The sequence below is a fragment of the Macrobrachium rosenbergii genome, chromosome 54, assembly GCF_040412425.1.
Source record: "Macrobrachium rosenbergii isolate ZJJX-2024 chromosome 54, ASM4041242v1, whole genome shotgun sequence".
NCBI classification, from domain to species: Eukaryota; Metazoa; Arthropoda; class Malacostraca; order Decapoda; family Palaemonidae; genus Macrobrachium; species Macrobrachium rosenbergii.
In genome coordinates, this window is record NC_089794.1 from 14,885,698 (window position 1) to 14,905,253 (window position 19,556).

The window sequence follows — 19,556 nt, forward strand, 5'->3', positions numbered from 1 at the left end:
TTTGGTCTGCTGTTGTGTCTGATAACAATCTCGACTGTAGTGTCCTACTCTTCCACACTTGTAGCAGACAACATTAGTCTTCTGTATCTGTCTTGAGAACAGACTGGATGATGAGGATTTAACATTTAATTGCTGAGGATGTTACCTGACTTTGTATTGGCATAGCCACTAGAAGGATTTCAGTTATAATGTTCCTGAAATTTGGATGAGACCTGAAACCTGTGCGTTGTTGGTTCTGGTACTTGACATTATAATTTCTTTTGCTAGAAATTATATTAAAATCTTCGGTCAGTGTAGCAGCTTTGTCAAGTTTCTTAACCTCTCTCTCTCTTAAATAGGCTCTTATGTGTTCAGGAATTCCTCTAAGATATTGTTCAAGGACTACTAACTCTTCAAGTTCGTCCATAGATTTAACTTTAGCAGCCTCCAACCATCGTCTAAAACATCATCTTACTTTGTAAGCATAATCCAAGAAAGTTATCTTGTCATCCTTTCTCAAAGATCTGAATCTTTCATTATAATATTCAGGGGTCATCTGGTAAACTTGTAGCACATTATGTTTAAGTACCTTGTACTCTTTACACTGATCAGCTGATACGGCTAAATAGGCACTTCTTCCTTTACCAATGAGAACACTCTGTAACAAGACCGACCATTTATCCTCTGGCCATCCCATACCTGAAGCCACTTTTTCAAAGTGATCAAAAAACTCATCTGGGGCTTCTTCTGTAAATTTTGGAATTAATTTCTGCACTCTTACTACATCAAATACAGGGTCTGAATTACCTTGAGTAGGGTTAGACGGTGTTACAGGTAACTTGGAGCGGGCTTCTATCAATTTCATCTCTCTTTCATAATCTTCTTGTTTCCTTGCTCTTTCTCTTTCCTCTTTTGCTCTTTCTCTCTCCTCTTTTGCTCTTTCTCTTTCTTCTTCTGCTGCTTTTTCTTCTTCTCTTTCCTTTCTTTCTCTTTTCTCTCTATCTTCTCTTTCTCTTTCTGCCTGTATTTTCTCTCTTTCAGCCTGTATCCTCAGCTTAATCAAATTTTCTTCTGCTTCTATACGTCTAAGCTCTGCTTCTGCATCACTTTCCTCTTTCTTTTGTTCATGTTTATCTGTAAATTCTGCCTCAGCTGCATTCAACAATTCTTGCGCCTCACCTAACTCTTCATCTACTTTACCAGAGTCCATCAATGCTTGGATTGCAATATATTTGATTTGTGCCTTAATAATACCACTAGACACATTACCCCCACATGCTACTGCTAAAGCAATCCACTGTGCCTTAGTCAGGTTGGATTCAGATAACTCTTGGATGGAAGGAGTTGCTAAAAACCTCTGAACATTGAACAGAGCCATTTCCTCTAAGTTACTCAACTAAATAATTCACAATACAAAGTAAAAAATAACTATGTTGTCACTCTCCTATCAAAATATATCCTTAACACCACCAGTATAAACCATAAACCAGAGTGATATTTCGTTTTGTTCCACGGGTCTCTGGGCACCAAACAATATAATGTCACGATGCGTATCAAGTACCTGGTTATTACACAATTAATCTCAAGATTCAAAAATATACCTCACTTCAGCCAGATACCTGAACTCTCATAACATTAATTGTTACGACTGAATACTCTAAAGGTGACAGTGATCCCTTAAGAAAAAACTTATTTATCAATCACTTGAAAAATCAAACTAAGTTCATCAGAATATGTGTGAGGTATAAAAAATTAAACTAGAAATCTTCTAGAGTAAAAGGGCATCACTCCATCAAAAAACTAACCGTTTCCCTGGTCTTAATTCACTTTAGTAAAACTAAAAGAACAAAACATGTTTATCACTTTGCCTTATGCACACACAATCAATCCTATTCACTGATGGTCAATAAATGAAACACTGTTTTTCTAAAAATGTTAAATACAAAAATTTATTTTCAGATTCAAAGTTTATAATTAAAATTCACAATTATTTAGAATTCATTTATTTAGAATTCACAATCTGAAAAATTTACTATTAGTTGAAAATAACACAAAACTCAATGAATTCTTGAATTAAATTATGAAACAAATCTAATTCACAAAAATTTTATCAAGAATTTAAATTAATCAAGCAAAATTTAAACTATCAAGAATTACTCAAGATTTAAAAAGAAAATCTCAATAAATGAAATCAAGTATGCAATGTTAAATTAAATATGCAATGTTAAATTAAGTATGCAATGTTAAATTAAGTATGCAATGTTAAATTACCAAGAAATATTTACAATGCTATGTAAATAAATGTTACATCACAAACATAAAAAAAATGTGAAAATATAAAGAAATTGTAAATAGAAAAACACACAAAAATACACATAAAATTTATCAATAATGATTTCAGTTGTTCAAAATTTCCTAACTTATCACACCACAACTTCCTAACTTATCATACCATGGTATCAATAAGTAAAATTTCACGTTACCTTACACAACTTGTGAAAACCTCTGTAAATCACTTGCTGCAGCTGCGTTACACAATACACACTTTTTTACCAGGCGCCGTTACGAACTAAATAACTTTGCTAAATTCAGGTCTCAAAAGTTAATGTTAAAAGTGACCACAAAAATTACGTTAAAAGTAATCTCTTCCTAATTAGGAATGAGAGAGAGAGAGAGAGAGAAATGGAACCAAATCGACTGGTCTCAGAAATCAGAATGAAACAAATTTTAGGATTCCAGTAATACGTGAAACAATTACATGATGTCATTAAAGCATTTTGGGTACGAGATACAAAAGTTCTAGAAGCAGGGAGGTGACGTCACTAAAGCATTTTGGGTGCGAGAGACAATGGAGAAGCTTCTAGAAGAAAGTTACGTCATCCCAGCAAAACGTTTTGAATGCAATCTTACAAAACATGACGTAATTGATCAGGACATGTATTCTTTCTCTCCAAGTGGCATACGTGACTCGAATAACGCATGTAACAACATGAAATCACTCGTCTCGAGCCCGTATGGGACGAATCGGCGTTTGTTTTGCAAATCTGTCATCGCTAACCCAAAACAAAGCGTTCGCTCTTATCTGAACTGATGACAATTGAAATGAAAGAAGCCCTGGTGGACACACACACGTGTTCACTTACTACGCTTTTACCAAGAAAGATATTCGTTCCAAATTACGTTACTATTAAAATTGTATTAACAATTCTAAATTATGCTATCAAGTTATCATTAGTACTTTTGAGATCTGATGCGAAACTAAATATGACACTTCAATAATCATTATCATTAAACATAACACATGAAAAAAGTAAACATGTCAAAATTATAGGAGGATATACGTATTACAAGGCAATATCATGAAAAAAAAAATTATATATATATATATATATATATATATATATATATATATATATATATATGATTATTATCACTTTTGTACGTGATTCATTTATCACACATTACCACAGGTGAAAAATAAGAAACGGGGTGTAGGTCCTGACCGGTTTCGACTTTATTTCCAAGCCATTGACGAAGGACTGATACAGAGTGTGAGAAGTCACAAATATATATACTACAAGAACAGTACTAACGGTTGTGTATGTTCGTCAGTACTGTTCTTGTAGTATATATATTTGTGACTTCTCACACTCTGTATCAGTCCTTCGTCAATGGCTTGAAATAAAGTCGAAACCGGTCAGACCTACACCCCTTTTTCTTATTTTTCACCTGTGGTAATAATGTGATATATATATATATATATATATATATATATATATATATATATATATATATATATATATATATACTGTATGTACATAAAATTCCCCAATGTCGCTGGTCACAAGGAGGGACTGGTGGGTCTGTGAATTGCATTCATATTTTTTGTTCATTCACTGCATATCATTTACAGTAGGAACTGCATATTTCGTTGAGTATTTTGTACAAAACTATACTGTTCGTAAGACATGTAGTTTGTTTATTTATTCATACATAAATCCAAAGAAAGAGATAGTTGTTTTGCCCTTTACTACGGTTGATAAACACCCAGATATCAGTGGACGCGTCAGGCAATGAACGCGATCGGTACGAGTGAATGAGAGATTTCCGATGTTGCCAGAAGAGACTCTCCGGATTATATATTTGAAATATGTAGGAACAGGAAGGAGAAACTCTTCATGTAACGTGAATATATTCCTTGCAGTAAACGCGTATATAACTTTTACTTTAATGTGGCCGATAATTTCGCCGTAGAAGAGCTGGTTTTCTTGAGGTGAGAGTGAGGTAGTGCGGTGTGGAGGATTTGGTAATACTGGCTTGGTACGTTGACGGGAAGGAGCGGTGACGAGTCTGTTGACGCCTCACGGTGTTGTGTGCAACACTCGGTGCTGGGACTAAACTGCCGATTATACATCTGTGAAGAAGTGTCGAGTGGTGAAGAGCGTTAGAAATTACTGTTAAAAGTAATGTTGATTTGAGTCAGCAAAGTATAAGATAGTGGAAATGTGATTTATGAAGTGTGACATTTATTTGTTAGTCTGTTGTGCAACGTTGCCATTGCTGTTTGACCTTGACTACAAGTGTAGCGTTGCCTTCATAACCAAAGCTTTTGGTCTGACAGAGTGGTTGAGTTATTTTCACCGTCCGTCAGGTGGTCTGCTTGTAATTACGAAAGTGGTGCACAAAACTTTGTATGAAACAGCATACATACTACATCATCCCCGCCCTATTGGATAATTTCCGATCTCCCACGAACCAGGCAATCGAATAACAAAAGACTGGCTCTCCAAGCACTGTTTATCACGTTTCCTGCTGGCTTGCACCGTGGACATACAAATGCTTCAGAAACTGCTTTATAATTCGTTTTTAATGACAACCTTAGCCATACGTTTTATTTTGGTACTGAACCAGAATGCTCCCTGTGACGCCCTCAGATAGATATTAGACTTGGGTGTCCAAAATATGGTACAAATTATACTGAATAACGGCTTATTTTAGGTGATCCTTTTAATTGTATTTTCTAGGAACTATGGTAGCTCCTGTGTATTGTGTTATAAATGTTATATATATATATATATATATATATATATATATATATATATATATATATATATACATACTTTTGGGGCAAAGTTTTTCTTGTATGCAAATTTCGTTGAATTCTATGGCTTTTTGATGGTTGATCAACTTCTTATTCAGAAAATATTGTCAAACTAATAAGTTGATCAACAATCAAAAACCCATAGAATTCAACAAAATTGCATATATATTATATATATATATATATATATATATATATATATATATATATATATATATACATACATAGAAATGTGATATGTATATTATGTATATTAATATACATATATATATGTCCATATATATATGTATACACATGTAGGCTATACATTACGTATATATATGTATGTATGTCTACACACACATGGTATTTTAATTCAACCTTTTAATTGATTATGTAGTTTTATGCTGTGATGATAGATCCCCGTAACATGGTTAGCACGGAACTCATGCCCAGATGTACAGCAGATTTTACTTTTACCAAAACATTTGCCTTCTTTTGTCGATGTTATACCTTTCATTCCAGTGAGTTTGTAATGAACACGGCACTCATGGGAGTGGTGCTAGTATTAAAATCCTCCAGAGGTCGCTTCACAGGAGAACAGCCGTTGGGTGGGGTCGGGGGGAGGGGGGAAGCCCTCATTGCACCTCACGGGGTGCACTAAGGCGTGGGCTTTACTAAAGGTTCTCCACAATAAGCTGTAGGTCCCGTTGCTAAGTAACCAATTGGTTCTTAGCCACGTAAAATAAGTCTAATCCTTCGGGCCAGCCCTAGGAGAGCTGTTAATCAGCTCAGTGTTCTGGTTAAGCTAAGGTATACTACTTCTTTGCAGCGCCCCCTCGGCCCCTACCTCCATTCATAGTCTCTTCCATCTTGATATCCGCCCTCTGCCATCAATTATTCCATACTGCAACTACACTACCCATGTAATTCTTTTCATTACCATCAAGTATTTTGCTTTCATTCTCATTAAACGACCACATTTCGCCTCCATAAATAACACTCTCAGCAGTCTTGCCTCAGCAATCCTTTGATTCACCCCCTCTCATTGAGTTCCTTATTGGAGGGGTGGATATAGTTCTCGGCTAGCAAGCTGTTGGCTCAGCGTTCGATTCTCCGACCGGCCAGTGAGGAATTAGAGTAATTTATTTCTGGTGATAGCAATTCATTTCTCGTCATAATGTGGTTCGGATTCCACAATAAGCTGTAGGTCCCGTTGCTAGGTAACCAGTTGGTTCCTAGCCACGTAGACTAAATCTGATCCTTCGGGCCAGCCCTAGGAGAGCTGTTAATCAGCTCAGTGGTATGGTTAAACTAAGGTATACTTAACTTTAACCCCTCTCATTGTCTACCATGATCTGTTACATTTGCACCCAAGTTCTTCTGCAGGTCAGTTGTCTCCATTTGCTCACCTATATATTACCAGGCCCTGCTTATTGTTTCTGTTTTGTGTTTTAACTTTTGCAGCTTACATGTTCTTTTTGCAAGGTTTTTATTCACTATCCAATTTTTACTTGTGTCATGCAAACCTTTCAACCATTGTACACGTTATTCATGAAAGTTTCTTTTCCCACTTCCTTGTGCCTACATCCTTTGCTCTTCCTTAGACTTCTACATCTCTCTCTGCGTTAAGCTATTGAATGGCCTTAGGTGTTATAGACTTATTTCACATTAATTTGGCACTAAACCACTCTCCCATGCACAGACAGTATTAAGATTTTTATAGTCCGGATTTACTTTGTACAGAATTTACCCCTATGTATTCTAAAAATTTCTCCCTTAAATGTTTCATAGCAACCAGTGCTTATTTTCTGAATCAAAATCCTACATCCTCAATGATAACCCTACCATACATCTTAACTGTTATATATAGTAGTTTATTTCTGTATACTATTTCTTTTAGTCTGATGTATAATTTGTGCATAGACATGCAGTCAATAATTCTTCTGAAACAATTTGTCAGAAGCTTTTTCTCATCCAGGAGTGGATTACACAACCTGGGCAGCCACTCAATAATGATTTCACCACTGTAATTCGGCATTTCACTTGCGGTCACATCAGTTACTGGTGACTTACCATAATTCGACCACTTAATTGTACTCTTTACTTCACAAATCCAATCCCCCCTCAGAAAAAAAAACCAGTTGTGGACTGTACTCACTCAAGTGGTCCAAGTGGTCCAATTTCATTTCCCTCTTGTTTCTACCCACCTGGTACTCTAGCCAGCTGGTACTTTTGGCACTCATGGATTTCCGTTATCGTGACACCCAGCTGAGAAACATCTAGCAACTCGACAAGGCATAGGTAATATATATGAGCTGTAATTCCATGCTGTTGGCATACTTTTCTGTACATCCTTCCTTTGTTCCTTCCGTGCAATTTCTCAATTCTGATTGACATTGAGGCCCCCCCCCCCTTCCTGCTCCCCCTCTCCATTTCTGTGCTTTGTAGAAACTCAGTCTTTTGGAGATGTTTATTTTCTAGTTACCACTCTAAACCTTGAGTAAATTCCATTTAGTCTTTGACTGCTAAATAATTTGGGGAATTTAGATATCTACAATGACAAAAATTTAGTGAAAGTTCATGTAACAGTGTTTGTTGTTTGACAGGTTGCAGTAGTATAAAACTACACCTGTTTTGTGTATTTTGAGATAATAATTTGTGTTAAATCTGTATAAATTATTAATGTTTAGTAATGTAGTAACATTTAGGTGACAGAAATTTATGTTAAGAGTACTATACCTTAGGTATTTATTTTAAGAGTACTTTAACTTGGTTTCAGTTGTATTGGTGCCCTATAAGCATTTTTTAGTCGTTTTTAAAGTTTGATCAATTATTAAAGATTTTTTTAAAAATTAGTTCATAATACTGGTTTTTAAAAAGTATTTTAAAGATTTGTAGCATGTATTGTTGAAAGTGGTAAGGCAGAAGATGGGTAAAGGTATCGATACTAAACGACCTTGTACATACGAAAAATGAACGGGACTAGATAAAACAACACATTTGATATCCAAATGATAGTATTTTTGAAAAAAAATTGAGTATACCTGTGGATGTCACGTGGTACTTGGGTACCTTATAAATAATTTGTTAGTAAACTCGAGTAGAGTGTTTACTACCAAATTGACATTACAGAATTAAATCATTGAACCATACATTGCTTATACCTGTGGATCTGTTTACTGTATATTGCTAGCGCTTATATGTCATTATTCATATTAATTTACAGGAACTTGAAGAAATGGCAAGTTTTGACTTTGGCAGACTGGCCCCCAAGCTTACCCTTGTTCATTATCGGGGAGAACAGTGCTTGGATGAAATCTTGGATTGGGCTTGGGACAATGATCAGTTTGATTGCAAGGCCTTAGAAGAATCAGTAAAGTCTGAAGATAGAGCTGATATGTTACGATTGCTTGGTAATGAGTGTTACAAGGCAAAGAAATATGCAAAAGCTCTAGATTCCTACAATCTGAGTATCATGGCTGCACCGCATCCAGTTTTGAGTAATGTCAGAATTGAAGAAACTGAAGGTGATGCAGAGTTTGGTTTTCCTCGCATCGACCCTGCTAGGTATGGTGGCGTTGCTTTGGAGAAATGTAGTGCCTTAGGAAAAGGATTTGCAAATAGATCAGCAGTTATGCTTGATATAGGTGCGTATGAGAAGTGTTTGGAAGATATTGATCTAGCCCTCGAGTATGGATATCCCGAAGAACTGCGCCCAAAACTAGAGGCAAGACGGTTAAAGTGCCAAGAAGTACAAAGGCGGGAGAAGGAATCAAACTGCAGCCGTAGAAATTTTGCTGATGAGAATCTTGAGAGTTGTATCCTAAGTGACTTGCTTAGGCAAGTGAAGTTCTACCAAGCTCTGAAGCCGCCAGTGATGAAAGATCCTAATCCTTGCATGCCAGCTGTCAGTAGTGCTGTCAAAGTTTCTTATTGGCCCGATAAAGGGAGAGGCTTTGTTGCAACAAAAGATATAAAACCAGGTGAGTAAAATTCTATTAAAACATGACTAGTACTGTATTATACCATAATGTTTTAGGACACCATATACATTATCTCTGTCTCACTCAGTTGTTGTATAACCACTGTCCTTTCGTCATTGATTTTCTAATCTAAATGATAGTCTCCTAACTCTTAATTGTTATGTAAAGTCTTCTCCTTCAATTTATACAAAGTGGCTTTTTTAAAGGAAGCATCAGCTCTTCGTTGGGCGAGTCGGTAGAGCTGTGGACTAGAACTCACCAGGTCCGAGTTTGAGTCTCCGGCCGGCTGATGAAGAGTTGAGTTCGAGTCTCCGGCCGGCAGATGAAGAGTTAGAGGAATATATTTCTGGTGATAGAAATTCATTTTCACTATAATGTGGTTCGGATTCCACAATAAGCTGTAGGCCCCGTTGCTATGTAACTAATTGGTTCTTAGCCACGTAGAATAAGTCTAGTCCTTCGGGCCAGCCCTAGGAGAGCTGTTAATCAGCTCAGTGGTCTGGTAAAACTAAGGTACACTTTTTTTTTTTTTTTTTAAAGGAAGCATCATCGCTATAAAGAGTAAATTTAGAGCTTGTATTGTATGGTTTAGGTGAATGTCAAGAAATGAAATTCGATTTAAATCGAGTAAAATTAGCGTAAGAAATGAAATGGAAAAAGAATTGCATAACACTCATTTGTCCTTCAAATGGTAGATTGTACTATAACTTAAAGAAACGAATTATGAGCATGTTACAAATATCAGAGAGTTGGCAATAACATGTATTTTTACAGTAATGTCTGGAATTTAGTTAATCAAATTTAAGTATATATTCAGCATTTGTGTTAGGAGCATTCCTGTGTGACAATTTGAGGAAAAAAATGAACTTTTAGTGCAACATGTAGGGTGTGATGCAGTTGATGAGTACAGTGAGTTGTAGAGAACATGTATTGTAGTGCCATTCCGATGTTAAGAGGAACCACATTTTCGGTGCAAAACTACAGATACCAAAAATAGATACCAAAAATATAAGGAACAAAAGTACATACAACTCCAAGGTACCATCTGTATCAACTAATGTTAGAATAAGAGGGACCCTGATTTTGGTTTGCTTTTAGAAAGGTCTGGAATACTCCTCAGTAAAACTTGACTTTTGCTTCGTATCATAGGGCACAGCTTTCGAGTGGAAGACCTGAGGAAAGTAGTACACCTTACTAAAGTGTGCCTAGAGAAACAAAAAAGGTAGAATTTATAATGAGTTTTTAAAGTTTGATTTGCAGAATGAAATTACAGTTGTTGAACAGAAGTATGCTTCAGTAAAAGGAGGGAAATGATAACTGTTGAGATGACCTACTCGTAATGCAGTAAGTCAGAAAATAATGTAATATTAAGAGAGTAGATTGGGTGGTCTTAGATAATCTAAAATTGCGGGAAGTGTCATGGATGGTATAGATTATGTGAAAGCACTTATGTCCCATTTTATTTGAAAGCCTTGATGTTTGTAATATATATATATATATATATATATATATATATATATATATATATATATATATATATATATATATATATATATATATATAGTTACCTATGAGGGCTTGGCTGATGAGTTTATTACTTGGTTAACATAATTTATGCGGCCCTGCGTGCCAAGGACACACATAACCTGTCAATGGAAGCTACAAATTAACCTCCAAGACAGCTGTTATGAATGAAATTAGGTCGCCAGCTGAGGAGAACCCTCGACACGAAGAAAATACAGTAAATAAGGACTTTACGTTCACCATCGCCCGACTTCGGATGCAGTCAATCTCTGCTCGTTAATATTGTTTTAAAAACGCAATGGATTCGAGACACATGGCTGCATAAAGAATGTAAAATGACTTGCTTAACCTTCCCAAATTCCTAGTTAATTCACTGGAATAGTTGAATGTTGCTAAACAATAAAAAAAATATGCTTAATCTAGGCTTCGTGAAAGCAAAATGTGCTTGGTTATTTATGGTGGCGGAAGAATGGAACAAAGGAAACTAGAAATATAGGAAGAGATACTAGTAACTCGACGAAGTTTTGAACGAAAATTCCAGACTTAACCATTATACGAAGGTTGCTGAGCATCAACGGATGATCGGAAGTTCTGGGATGAATTCGCCACATCACTAGTAACATGAGACTATAGACAAAAAGTGAAGGAGCCGAAACGCTTCAGATGTGCATTCGTGACGGCGGTCTGTTTCTCTCTGCTGACCTCGTTGGGGGTCAGATACAGGAGCGGTGCCCATGCCCTCAGGGTCTGAAATTTTGTCAAAAACATCCGTGTACCATAAGGTTAATTGTGGAAACTTTTCCTATGGGGTTAAGTCCCTAATGCTACCTATCCTTGCTATGAATGGGCATTAAGTTTTGAATGTCCTACACTGACTCGGCCGAGACAACTGTTTTCTCCCGCCTTGGTCAGTCTGATATTACTACAAATAAATGCATCGAGGGCGAACAGCAGAATATTTATATATATATATATATATATATTATATATATATATATATATATATATATATATATATATATATATATATATATATATATATATATATATATATACATACACACACATGTATGTATATATATACTGTATATATATTATGTTCTTGCCTGGCCTACTTACTGTACTCCTTGTCCAGGGAGCCAATCTGGGGGTCTAGCTGATGAACAGGGGGCTAACCTTGAGATTTTGACTGCAATTGCTATTCAGGTAGTTCAGGTAGGAACTTAAATAGAGAACAGTTGGGCTGAAGGCCGTACCTCATTTATTTTAAATGGAATATATTTACAATTAAACATGTCAGTGAAAAGACCGGGAATGATAAGCAGGTACAACGGTGGTCTGCCACGTGGTTAGATATTACAACACTTGTCCAGTTATCGAAGAATCTGTGAATAATCCTCTTGAAAAGGATACTGAAGAATTGGTTAGAAGCACAAGACAAGCAATTGTTTCCACAGCTAGGAATACCATGTGCAATTAGATTATGTCAGCGGTTACACAAGGATAATTACAACTATTTTGAGCAAATCTAGCATTGGACATATGGTGCCAAGATAACTCGATTCTATTGCGATGTGCTTGCATTAAAATTCACACTGAGCTAGGTGAGTCAGGTCTTTGTGATAACTTGCTCTTCAGAAGAGAAAATGAAAGTGCTGGGAAAGATTAAAGATACGTGACTGTTTGAAAGAACCTCGAATCAGGACTTTCCCTTATAATGGAGCGATGGAGAGCCTCGTTGAATTTCTCCAGGGTTGGAGGGATGAGTTTAGTGGGAATGCATGGATAATGGGACTGGGTGACCAAAAGATAAGGAGCACGCAAGGGGATGTGTGTTGTTCTGCTACCTGTAGGGTTCTGAGATCGAGGCCAGTTGTCTCAGGCTTCTTATGACTTTGGAGGCTTAATTTCTTGCTCCTTCCAAAGGGCACTGGGATTGCAAGATGGCATCTCAGTCACCTCGCTTTCTATGTCAAGACCTTCTAAATCCTGGTGAACTCTGGCATCCCATGTTCGCCAGTTTTTATGTGGGACGTCCTTTCTGGCCGATTTCAGCAGACTTCCGTCTCCATTTGCCATTTACCTGAAAGGAGGCAATTTCAAGCAGCCACCAGTTCTTAAGAAAGGTCAGAGATGTGTCAAAAGGGGAGTATGGAGAGAAAGTTAGGTAGGGGCTGAGTTTCTCACTCCCTTCCTCCATTAGTTATCAATAAGAAAAATACTTTTTTAAATTACAAATCATTTGGGGAGTTGGGTTTGCTTATAAAGTGGTTACCCATGTTACAGTATATATATATATATATATATATATATATATATATATATATATATATATATATATATATATATATATATATATATATTATATTTTATATTTATTCATTTATTTATTTATTTAATCAAACCTTGCTGAATTGCTAAGCCATAAATAGCCTACCCCATCAATCCATGCTTAATTATTATGCCATAAATACCTCGAAGTATTGAAATCACTGCACCTTAGCGGCAACTTACAGTCAAATAGAATTATAAATCCTTTGGATGTATGATGCAAGTTATTCTGAAGGTAAAGAGAAGTCGTTCTTTTTGGATATTGTTGGGAAAAACAGTTTGAAGAATACAACACCAATCTGAATTTATCTTAAATTTGCACCTGCAGGTGAGGTCCTAGGTGTGGAGAGGTCTTTTGCTGCTGTTCTTGAGCAGGATCTGCTAACTACAAATTGTTCCACTTGTACTCTCCTATGTGTGAACCCTCTTCCTTGTCCTGGATGTTCCCAGGTAGTGTACCTTTGTTACTTTGTAAAAGTATATTTCATATCCAGGTATAACATTTTGTATTCAGGTGTTCCTAGAGAATATACAAACAAGCTAGTAGTTGTCATGACTCAAAAGTTAGTTTCAAATTACAAGTAGTGAAAGTTATCTTTGTAATGAACTAGTTCGAATTAAATAGATGTAATTGTTGAAGTACAGTAGTAGTTAATGCATTAGTATGTCAGTTACATCAGTTGATAAATAGGTGAAACATTTTTATTGTTGTTTTGATGTTCCCAGGTAGTTTGCAAGTATTACCAGTGAATAAAGTACATAGCTAGAACTAGGTTAACTTTTAATGAAATTTAAAATCTGTCTGGTTTTGTAAAGTCATGGCAATAGTTGTTAGATGTGAATTACAGTGGCTGAAGCTCTTTTTAAAATCAATTTAAAACCAATTAAAAATTCTCTTGAGGAGGAAATTTTTTATTGGATGTATTGGACGTAATTTGAGGTGCTCTGTTTTCCAACCCAAATTCTAAAGCCCGAGATTAGCAGTTTAAAAACAAACTTGTTAAAGAGTTTTTTTTTGTGTGTGTGTTATTCATCTAGGATTTAAAAGTACTCTGATTTTTTTTTCATTCAGTTCCTCTTATCTTCCAGGTAGTATTCTGCAGCAAGTCCTGTCGGGTAAAGGGCCTTTCAGAAGACCATTGGTTAGAGTGCAAGATCCTGAGCTCAGTACTTGCCTATGGACTGGGAACATTGGCACGTTCCTATAAATTACTGAAAACTTGGAACTTCAATCAAATAAAATCTATGCACAATAAACTGAAGATGGATAAACCAATTCTTCCCGAACAGTTAGGATTTGATAAAAGTGGAAAATACAGGTCATCCTCTTTTCAGTCTGTTTACCATCTTCTTCAAGGCTTGGAAACTTTTCCTTTTGAAGAAGTGATATCAGAATGCATGAATGCATTTCGGTTGGCCAGACTCTTGGAGTTTAGCAAAAGGTTCTTTGTTAATGAATCAGGCGTACCTGAACCAGTGACTAAAGAAGATTTTTTGGAAACATGCAAGATTCTAGTCAACAACTATGCAAAGTTTACTCAGAATTCGTTTGTATCGCAAGAGAGAGGGGTTAGTAATAATGAGTTGTTATCACAGGAATGCAAGACTTCATAGCTGATCAGTAATCTTAAAGTTGGCCTTCTCTTGTTTACATGTTGAACACTATAAACTTTGTATTGTGTCATTTTTACAGGAAGTTTTGTCTTGTTCCATTATTTCTTTGAATAATTTTAATCTTGCTTCGTTGCACAATTTCTAGCAAAATGTATTCATGTAAAGTTGCACCCAGTGCAGCCCGTTGTGACAGTAGAGAGCTCTGCATATGGAATAGAAAAAGACTTTATAATGTCAAATAACGCACTTGAGACATGGTACAGCCAATGTTTTGCGCTTTGCTTTTCCATGTGTGTTCAAGCAAGCTGTTATGTATCCAATACTGTACATGTGACCCGCTAACAATTCCATGTTTCCCTTCCTTGACTGTTTTCCTCTCCCAGACTCTGGAGATCTTCAGGTGTCATTTATATTTCATATTTTTTTGATTTTTGTCTTTTGGTTGTTGGATCGTTATCCTCTTACAGCAAATCGTCCTGATTTTTGTATGTTTATAGTTTCCTCATTATACCATTCTTATGCATGCCTCTTTTTTTTCAGCTATTTTTTTACGTTTTTCTACATACTTGCCTCTTCAAATTTTTTTCCTCATTTCAAGTTCAGCACAAAGGAAACCATGTATTTGATGTTGTTTGGTAGGACTAGATGTTTTATTTTGAAAATTTACAAATTTCAGTATGATCATTAAATATATTTACAAATTTGCAATGATCTCGAGTACTCTCAGCATCTAAGTTTATAGTGACAAAATGAGGTCACACAAATGGAAGTTTATACAATGTATTCAGTTTTTATTGCATGCTTTTATTTAACTTGACTTCTGCGTCTGTCTGTCCATCTGCCGGTCTGTTTGGGTCAAATCTTGTAGCTCAATTTTCGACCTGTTCCCTTCGTCTGATGGACTTGAAATTTTGCATGGTTACTCAATCCTGGTGACAATAAACCTGACGTGATCAGTAGGTCAGCAGTGGCATTTAATGACCCTACAGTGACCTCTCCCAGTATCTCAGGATTTGTATGAAACTTCAGATTTTTCACAACTTTTTTTACTTGGTAGAATCTATGTTCTATATAACCCCTCCCCTTCCCTCTTCCATCCCCTCCCCCTACCCCCTCCCTACCCCCCCCCACACGTTCAAGTGTTAATTTAGCTGTGTCCCACTCCTCTTCCCCTTCCCTCCTCCACCCTTCTTCCCCTCCCCTTCCCTCTTCCATCCCTTCCTCCTTCCCATACTCTTCCCCCTTCCAAAGCACACGATCAAGTGTTAATTTAGCTGTGTCCTCCCCTCCATTCCCCCTCCTCTTCCCCTCCCCTCCCTTTCCAGAGCATATTGTGTTAATTTAGCTGTGTCCTCCCTTCCCCTTCCATCCCCTTCCCCTCACTTCACCCCCCCTTCTGAAGCACACGATCAAGTGTTAATTTAGCTGTCCCCCTTCCCTCTTCCATTCCCCTACATTACCCCTCCCACGGCAAGCGATGAAATGTCATTTTAGCTGTCCTCCCCTCCCCTTCCCTCTTCCATCCCCCTCCCCTTGCCCCCTTCCCTTAACCCTTGCCCCTCCCATTGCCCCCTTCCCTTCCCCTCCCCCTCCCCCCCTTCTGGAGCACACGATCAAGTGTTAATTTAGCCGTGTCCTCCCCATCGCTTCTCTCACACTCCCCTCCCCCCTTCCCCCCATTTCCTAAGCACACGATCAAGTGTTAATTTAGCTGTGTCCTTCCCTTCGCCTCTCCCTTCCCCTCCCCCTTTCTGGAGCATATGATCAAGTGTTAATTTAGCTGCGTCCTCCCCTCCCTTCCTTTTTCCATCCCCTCCCCTCCCTCCCCTTTCTAAACCCACGATCAAGTGTTAATTTAGCTGTGTCCCCCTCGCCTTCTCTCTTCACTCCCACTCCCCTTACCCCTCACATCCCTTTCCCCTCCCCTTACCTCTCACATCCCTTTCCCCTCCCCTACCACTTCCCCTCCCTCTTCCGAAGCACACGATCAAGAGTTAATTTAGCTGTTTCCTCCTCTCCCCTTCCTTCTTCCCTTCCCCTTCCTTCCCTCTTCCATCCCCACCCCTTCACCTCATCCTTCTCCTCCCATCCCCTCCCCTCCCAGAGCATGCAATCAAGTGTTAATTTAGCTGACTTCCTCTTCCCCTTCCCTCTCCCTCCCATCCCCTTTCCTCCCCCTTCCGGAGCAGTGGTCAAGTGTTAGTTTAGCTGTGTCCTCACCCTCCCCTCCCCTCTTCTGTTCTCCTCCATTCCATCTTCCCCCTCCCCTCCTTCCCCGCTCCCTTCCCCTCCCCACCCCATTCTAGAGCACATGATCAAGTGTTAATTTAGCTGTGCCCTTTCTTCCCTTCTCTCTTCCCTCCCCTTCCTTCTTCCATCACCACCTTCCCTCCCCTTCCCTTCCCACTTTCCCTCCCCCTACCCCTTCCCCCTCCCCTTTCCTCCCCATCCCATTTCCCTCTCCTCCATCCCCTTCACATTTTCCTCCCCTCCTCCATCTTCCCTCCCCTTCCCCCTTCCCCTTCCCATCTCCTCCTCCCCTCGCATTCCCCTTCCCCACCTTCCTACTTCTCCTTCCCTCTTCCCCCCCACCTTCCTACTTCTCCTTCCCCCTTCCCCTTCACTCCCTTCCCTCTTCCCTCCCTTACCCTCCTCCTTCCCACCCCTTTCACCGTAAACGGATATCAGTTTCGTTAATTACAATTATAAATCGGTTGCAGTTTATGCCAAAACTAAAAAGTAATAAAAAATTATTAAAAAATTCCAAACACTTTTATTAAAATATACTAAAAAGTAAAAAGTATTTTTTTGACACACCAGGATTTTCTTACAATTAATCATGTCTACAAAAATAAAAGCGTGGTCCCCAAACATGGTAGGAAATGCTACACGAAAAGAAATATATATATATTTTTTTATTTCTTGTACCATTTATACTTCCATGTTTGGGGCCCACGCTTTTATTTTGGAAAAAATGATCAATTGTAAAAAAATCCGTGTGTCATAAAAAATAATTTTTTTGCTTTTTAGTGCAATTTAATAAAAACATAATTAAATTTTTTTTATTTTTTTTAAATATCGTATATGTGTATATGCAATGCAAATGCTTTTCCAACAGTTCGATGTTTATCAGTGTAATCTTCACAACGACTCGTAAATAGTTTCTGAAAAGTAGGCTTGATTATTTCTGGACAGCAGGCATAATTATTTCTGAGTATTCCTAGCTCTTTGTTCCTTTATATTCGCAGGTGTTTGAACTGTACCCAGCGAAAAGTCTGATCAACCACTCCTGCTCACCTGTTATGTCCTCCAAACGTTTTGGTCGAGAGTCATTCTGGTATGCTGTCAGACCTGTTGCAGCTGGCGAGGAACTGACAATTTCCTATGTAGCTGACTTCAGCATTGAACCTAAGCAGGAAAGAAAAGGAAAGTTAGTGCCTGTCCATAACATCGTCTGTAGCTGTCAAGCTTGTGAGGAGAGCTGGCCAACTTTGCCACATCTACCTGGAATTGTGTGTTCATGTGTAAATTGCAAGAAACCTTTTCCCGATGTGGGAATGTATTGCCATGAATGTTTTGAAAGACTGAGAGGAAAATTAGATATCAAGACAGCTTTTGAACTGAGGATTATTTCTGAAAAGGTAATGTCAGCCCTTGATGTTTTGCAACGAATGCAAAACAAGGTAGCGCAAGAGGAACCCATCTCTAAACAAGAATTTAGACATCTTTGTGGAGCGTCAGAGGTCGCCTTTAAATATTCAACATCGCCTTCTAAAGCGCTTGTAAGCTTCATGAAGCTAATGGATGTTTGTGCTGAAAATGGATTGATGTGAAGAATGAAGTACTCATTGAATTAAATGTTGCAGAGGTGCAAGTTTCTTTTGATAAGCATCCATTAGTTAACTTTCAGTTGTGTGTGTAAGAGAGTTTTAATGAGTATCCAGTGGGTAACTTTCAGTAGTCTGTAATTATAAGCACTATCGTTTAAGGTAAATATGATAATTTATATGTACACATTTTGTACAACTTTTGTAGAAGAAGGGAATATAAGTTTGTAAGAATTAGAGGTGAAATATTTTGTTGTGGAAGCAGTGCTACAGTTAGTAGTCAGTGGAAATAATACTACAGTTGGAAGTCACTTGTAGTCTACAGTTTCTTGAAACTGAACAGAGCCAAATGGTATGTTGATGCTCAAGAAAAAAAATTGCTATTAAGTATCATGTTATTAATTGATTTGAGCACCAGTGTCAAAAGTATATACCGCCCCCGAGTTTCAAATTCAATGGTGTATCTTGTATAACAAATCTGTTGTCTTCTGGGCAGAAATGTATTACAGTGTATGGCCACGTGCAGTATTTTTTAAAATGTTTACATAAAACAATTTCTCTTATCATTAGACCATGTGAGCACATGGGCTGTATATATATATATATATATATATATATATATATATATATATATATATATATATATATATATATATATATATATATTGTATGTCATCAGGTGTTTTTCGAAGAAGGGATCTTTATAAAGATATATGATTTAGTGCTCTTTAATGCCTGACATTGGCATTGCTTTGTAACAGTCGATTATCCCATAACGCATTTATTGCATTGCTCAAGATCCTGAACTATTGTAATGATGAATTCAATATTTCTCTGACGAGGGGGAATAAGCTATGTTCTTGATAATTACCCATTAAAATATGCCGCAGATATTGTTCCTTTCTTTTCATTTGCCCAGTTGAGTGTATGGAGGCAGTAGACTGCCAATAATCCATTTGCTTAGGTCGTTGAAAGTCAGAACCCAAATAACATTTAACTCTTGAACACTGTATGTCATTATCCAAATTACAATTAAAAACAAATGAATATCCAAACACCTTGGGAGATAGAAGCTCCCAAGAAAATTCATTGAGGCATAAAGCCTGCACCCTCATTCGTAAAGTTGCTGCATAGAGATTTACAACAGGCCATAAGAGATCAGTATGAGCAGCAGTGAGACTTTGAAGTCAGTTAACTTTTTTTAAAGAACAATGA

At 37.4% G+C, this 19,556-nt stretch overlaps 1 protein-coding gene across 5 annotated transcripts in view; it reads left to right on the forward strand.

Annotated features, from left to right (window-relative positions):
- The window catches only part of LOC136834771 (uncharacterized), a 42,908-nt gene extending 23,676 nt beyond the window's left edge, over window positions 1-19,232 (forward strand). For 3 of the 5 annotated variants that reach the window (XM_067097398.1, XM_067097399.1, XM_067097400.1), the window contains exons 6-9: window positions 8,289-9,045; window positions 13,229-13,350; window positions 13,990-14,469; window positions 17,763-19,232. In XM_067097398.1, the coding sequence (XP_066953499.1) occupies window positions 8,289-9,045; window positions 13,229-13,350; window positions 13,990-14,469; window positions 17,763-18,347 (1,944 nt within the window). In that variant the 3' untranslated portion in view covers window positions 18,348-19,232. The remainder of the gene's footprint in view (window positions 1-8,288; window positions 9,046-13,228; window positions 13,351-13,989; window positions 14,470-17,762) is intronic. The other 2 variants (XM_067097401.1, XM_067097402.1) reach the window with 2 other exon arrangements.
- Window positions 19,233-19,556: the final 324 nt, after the last annotated feature.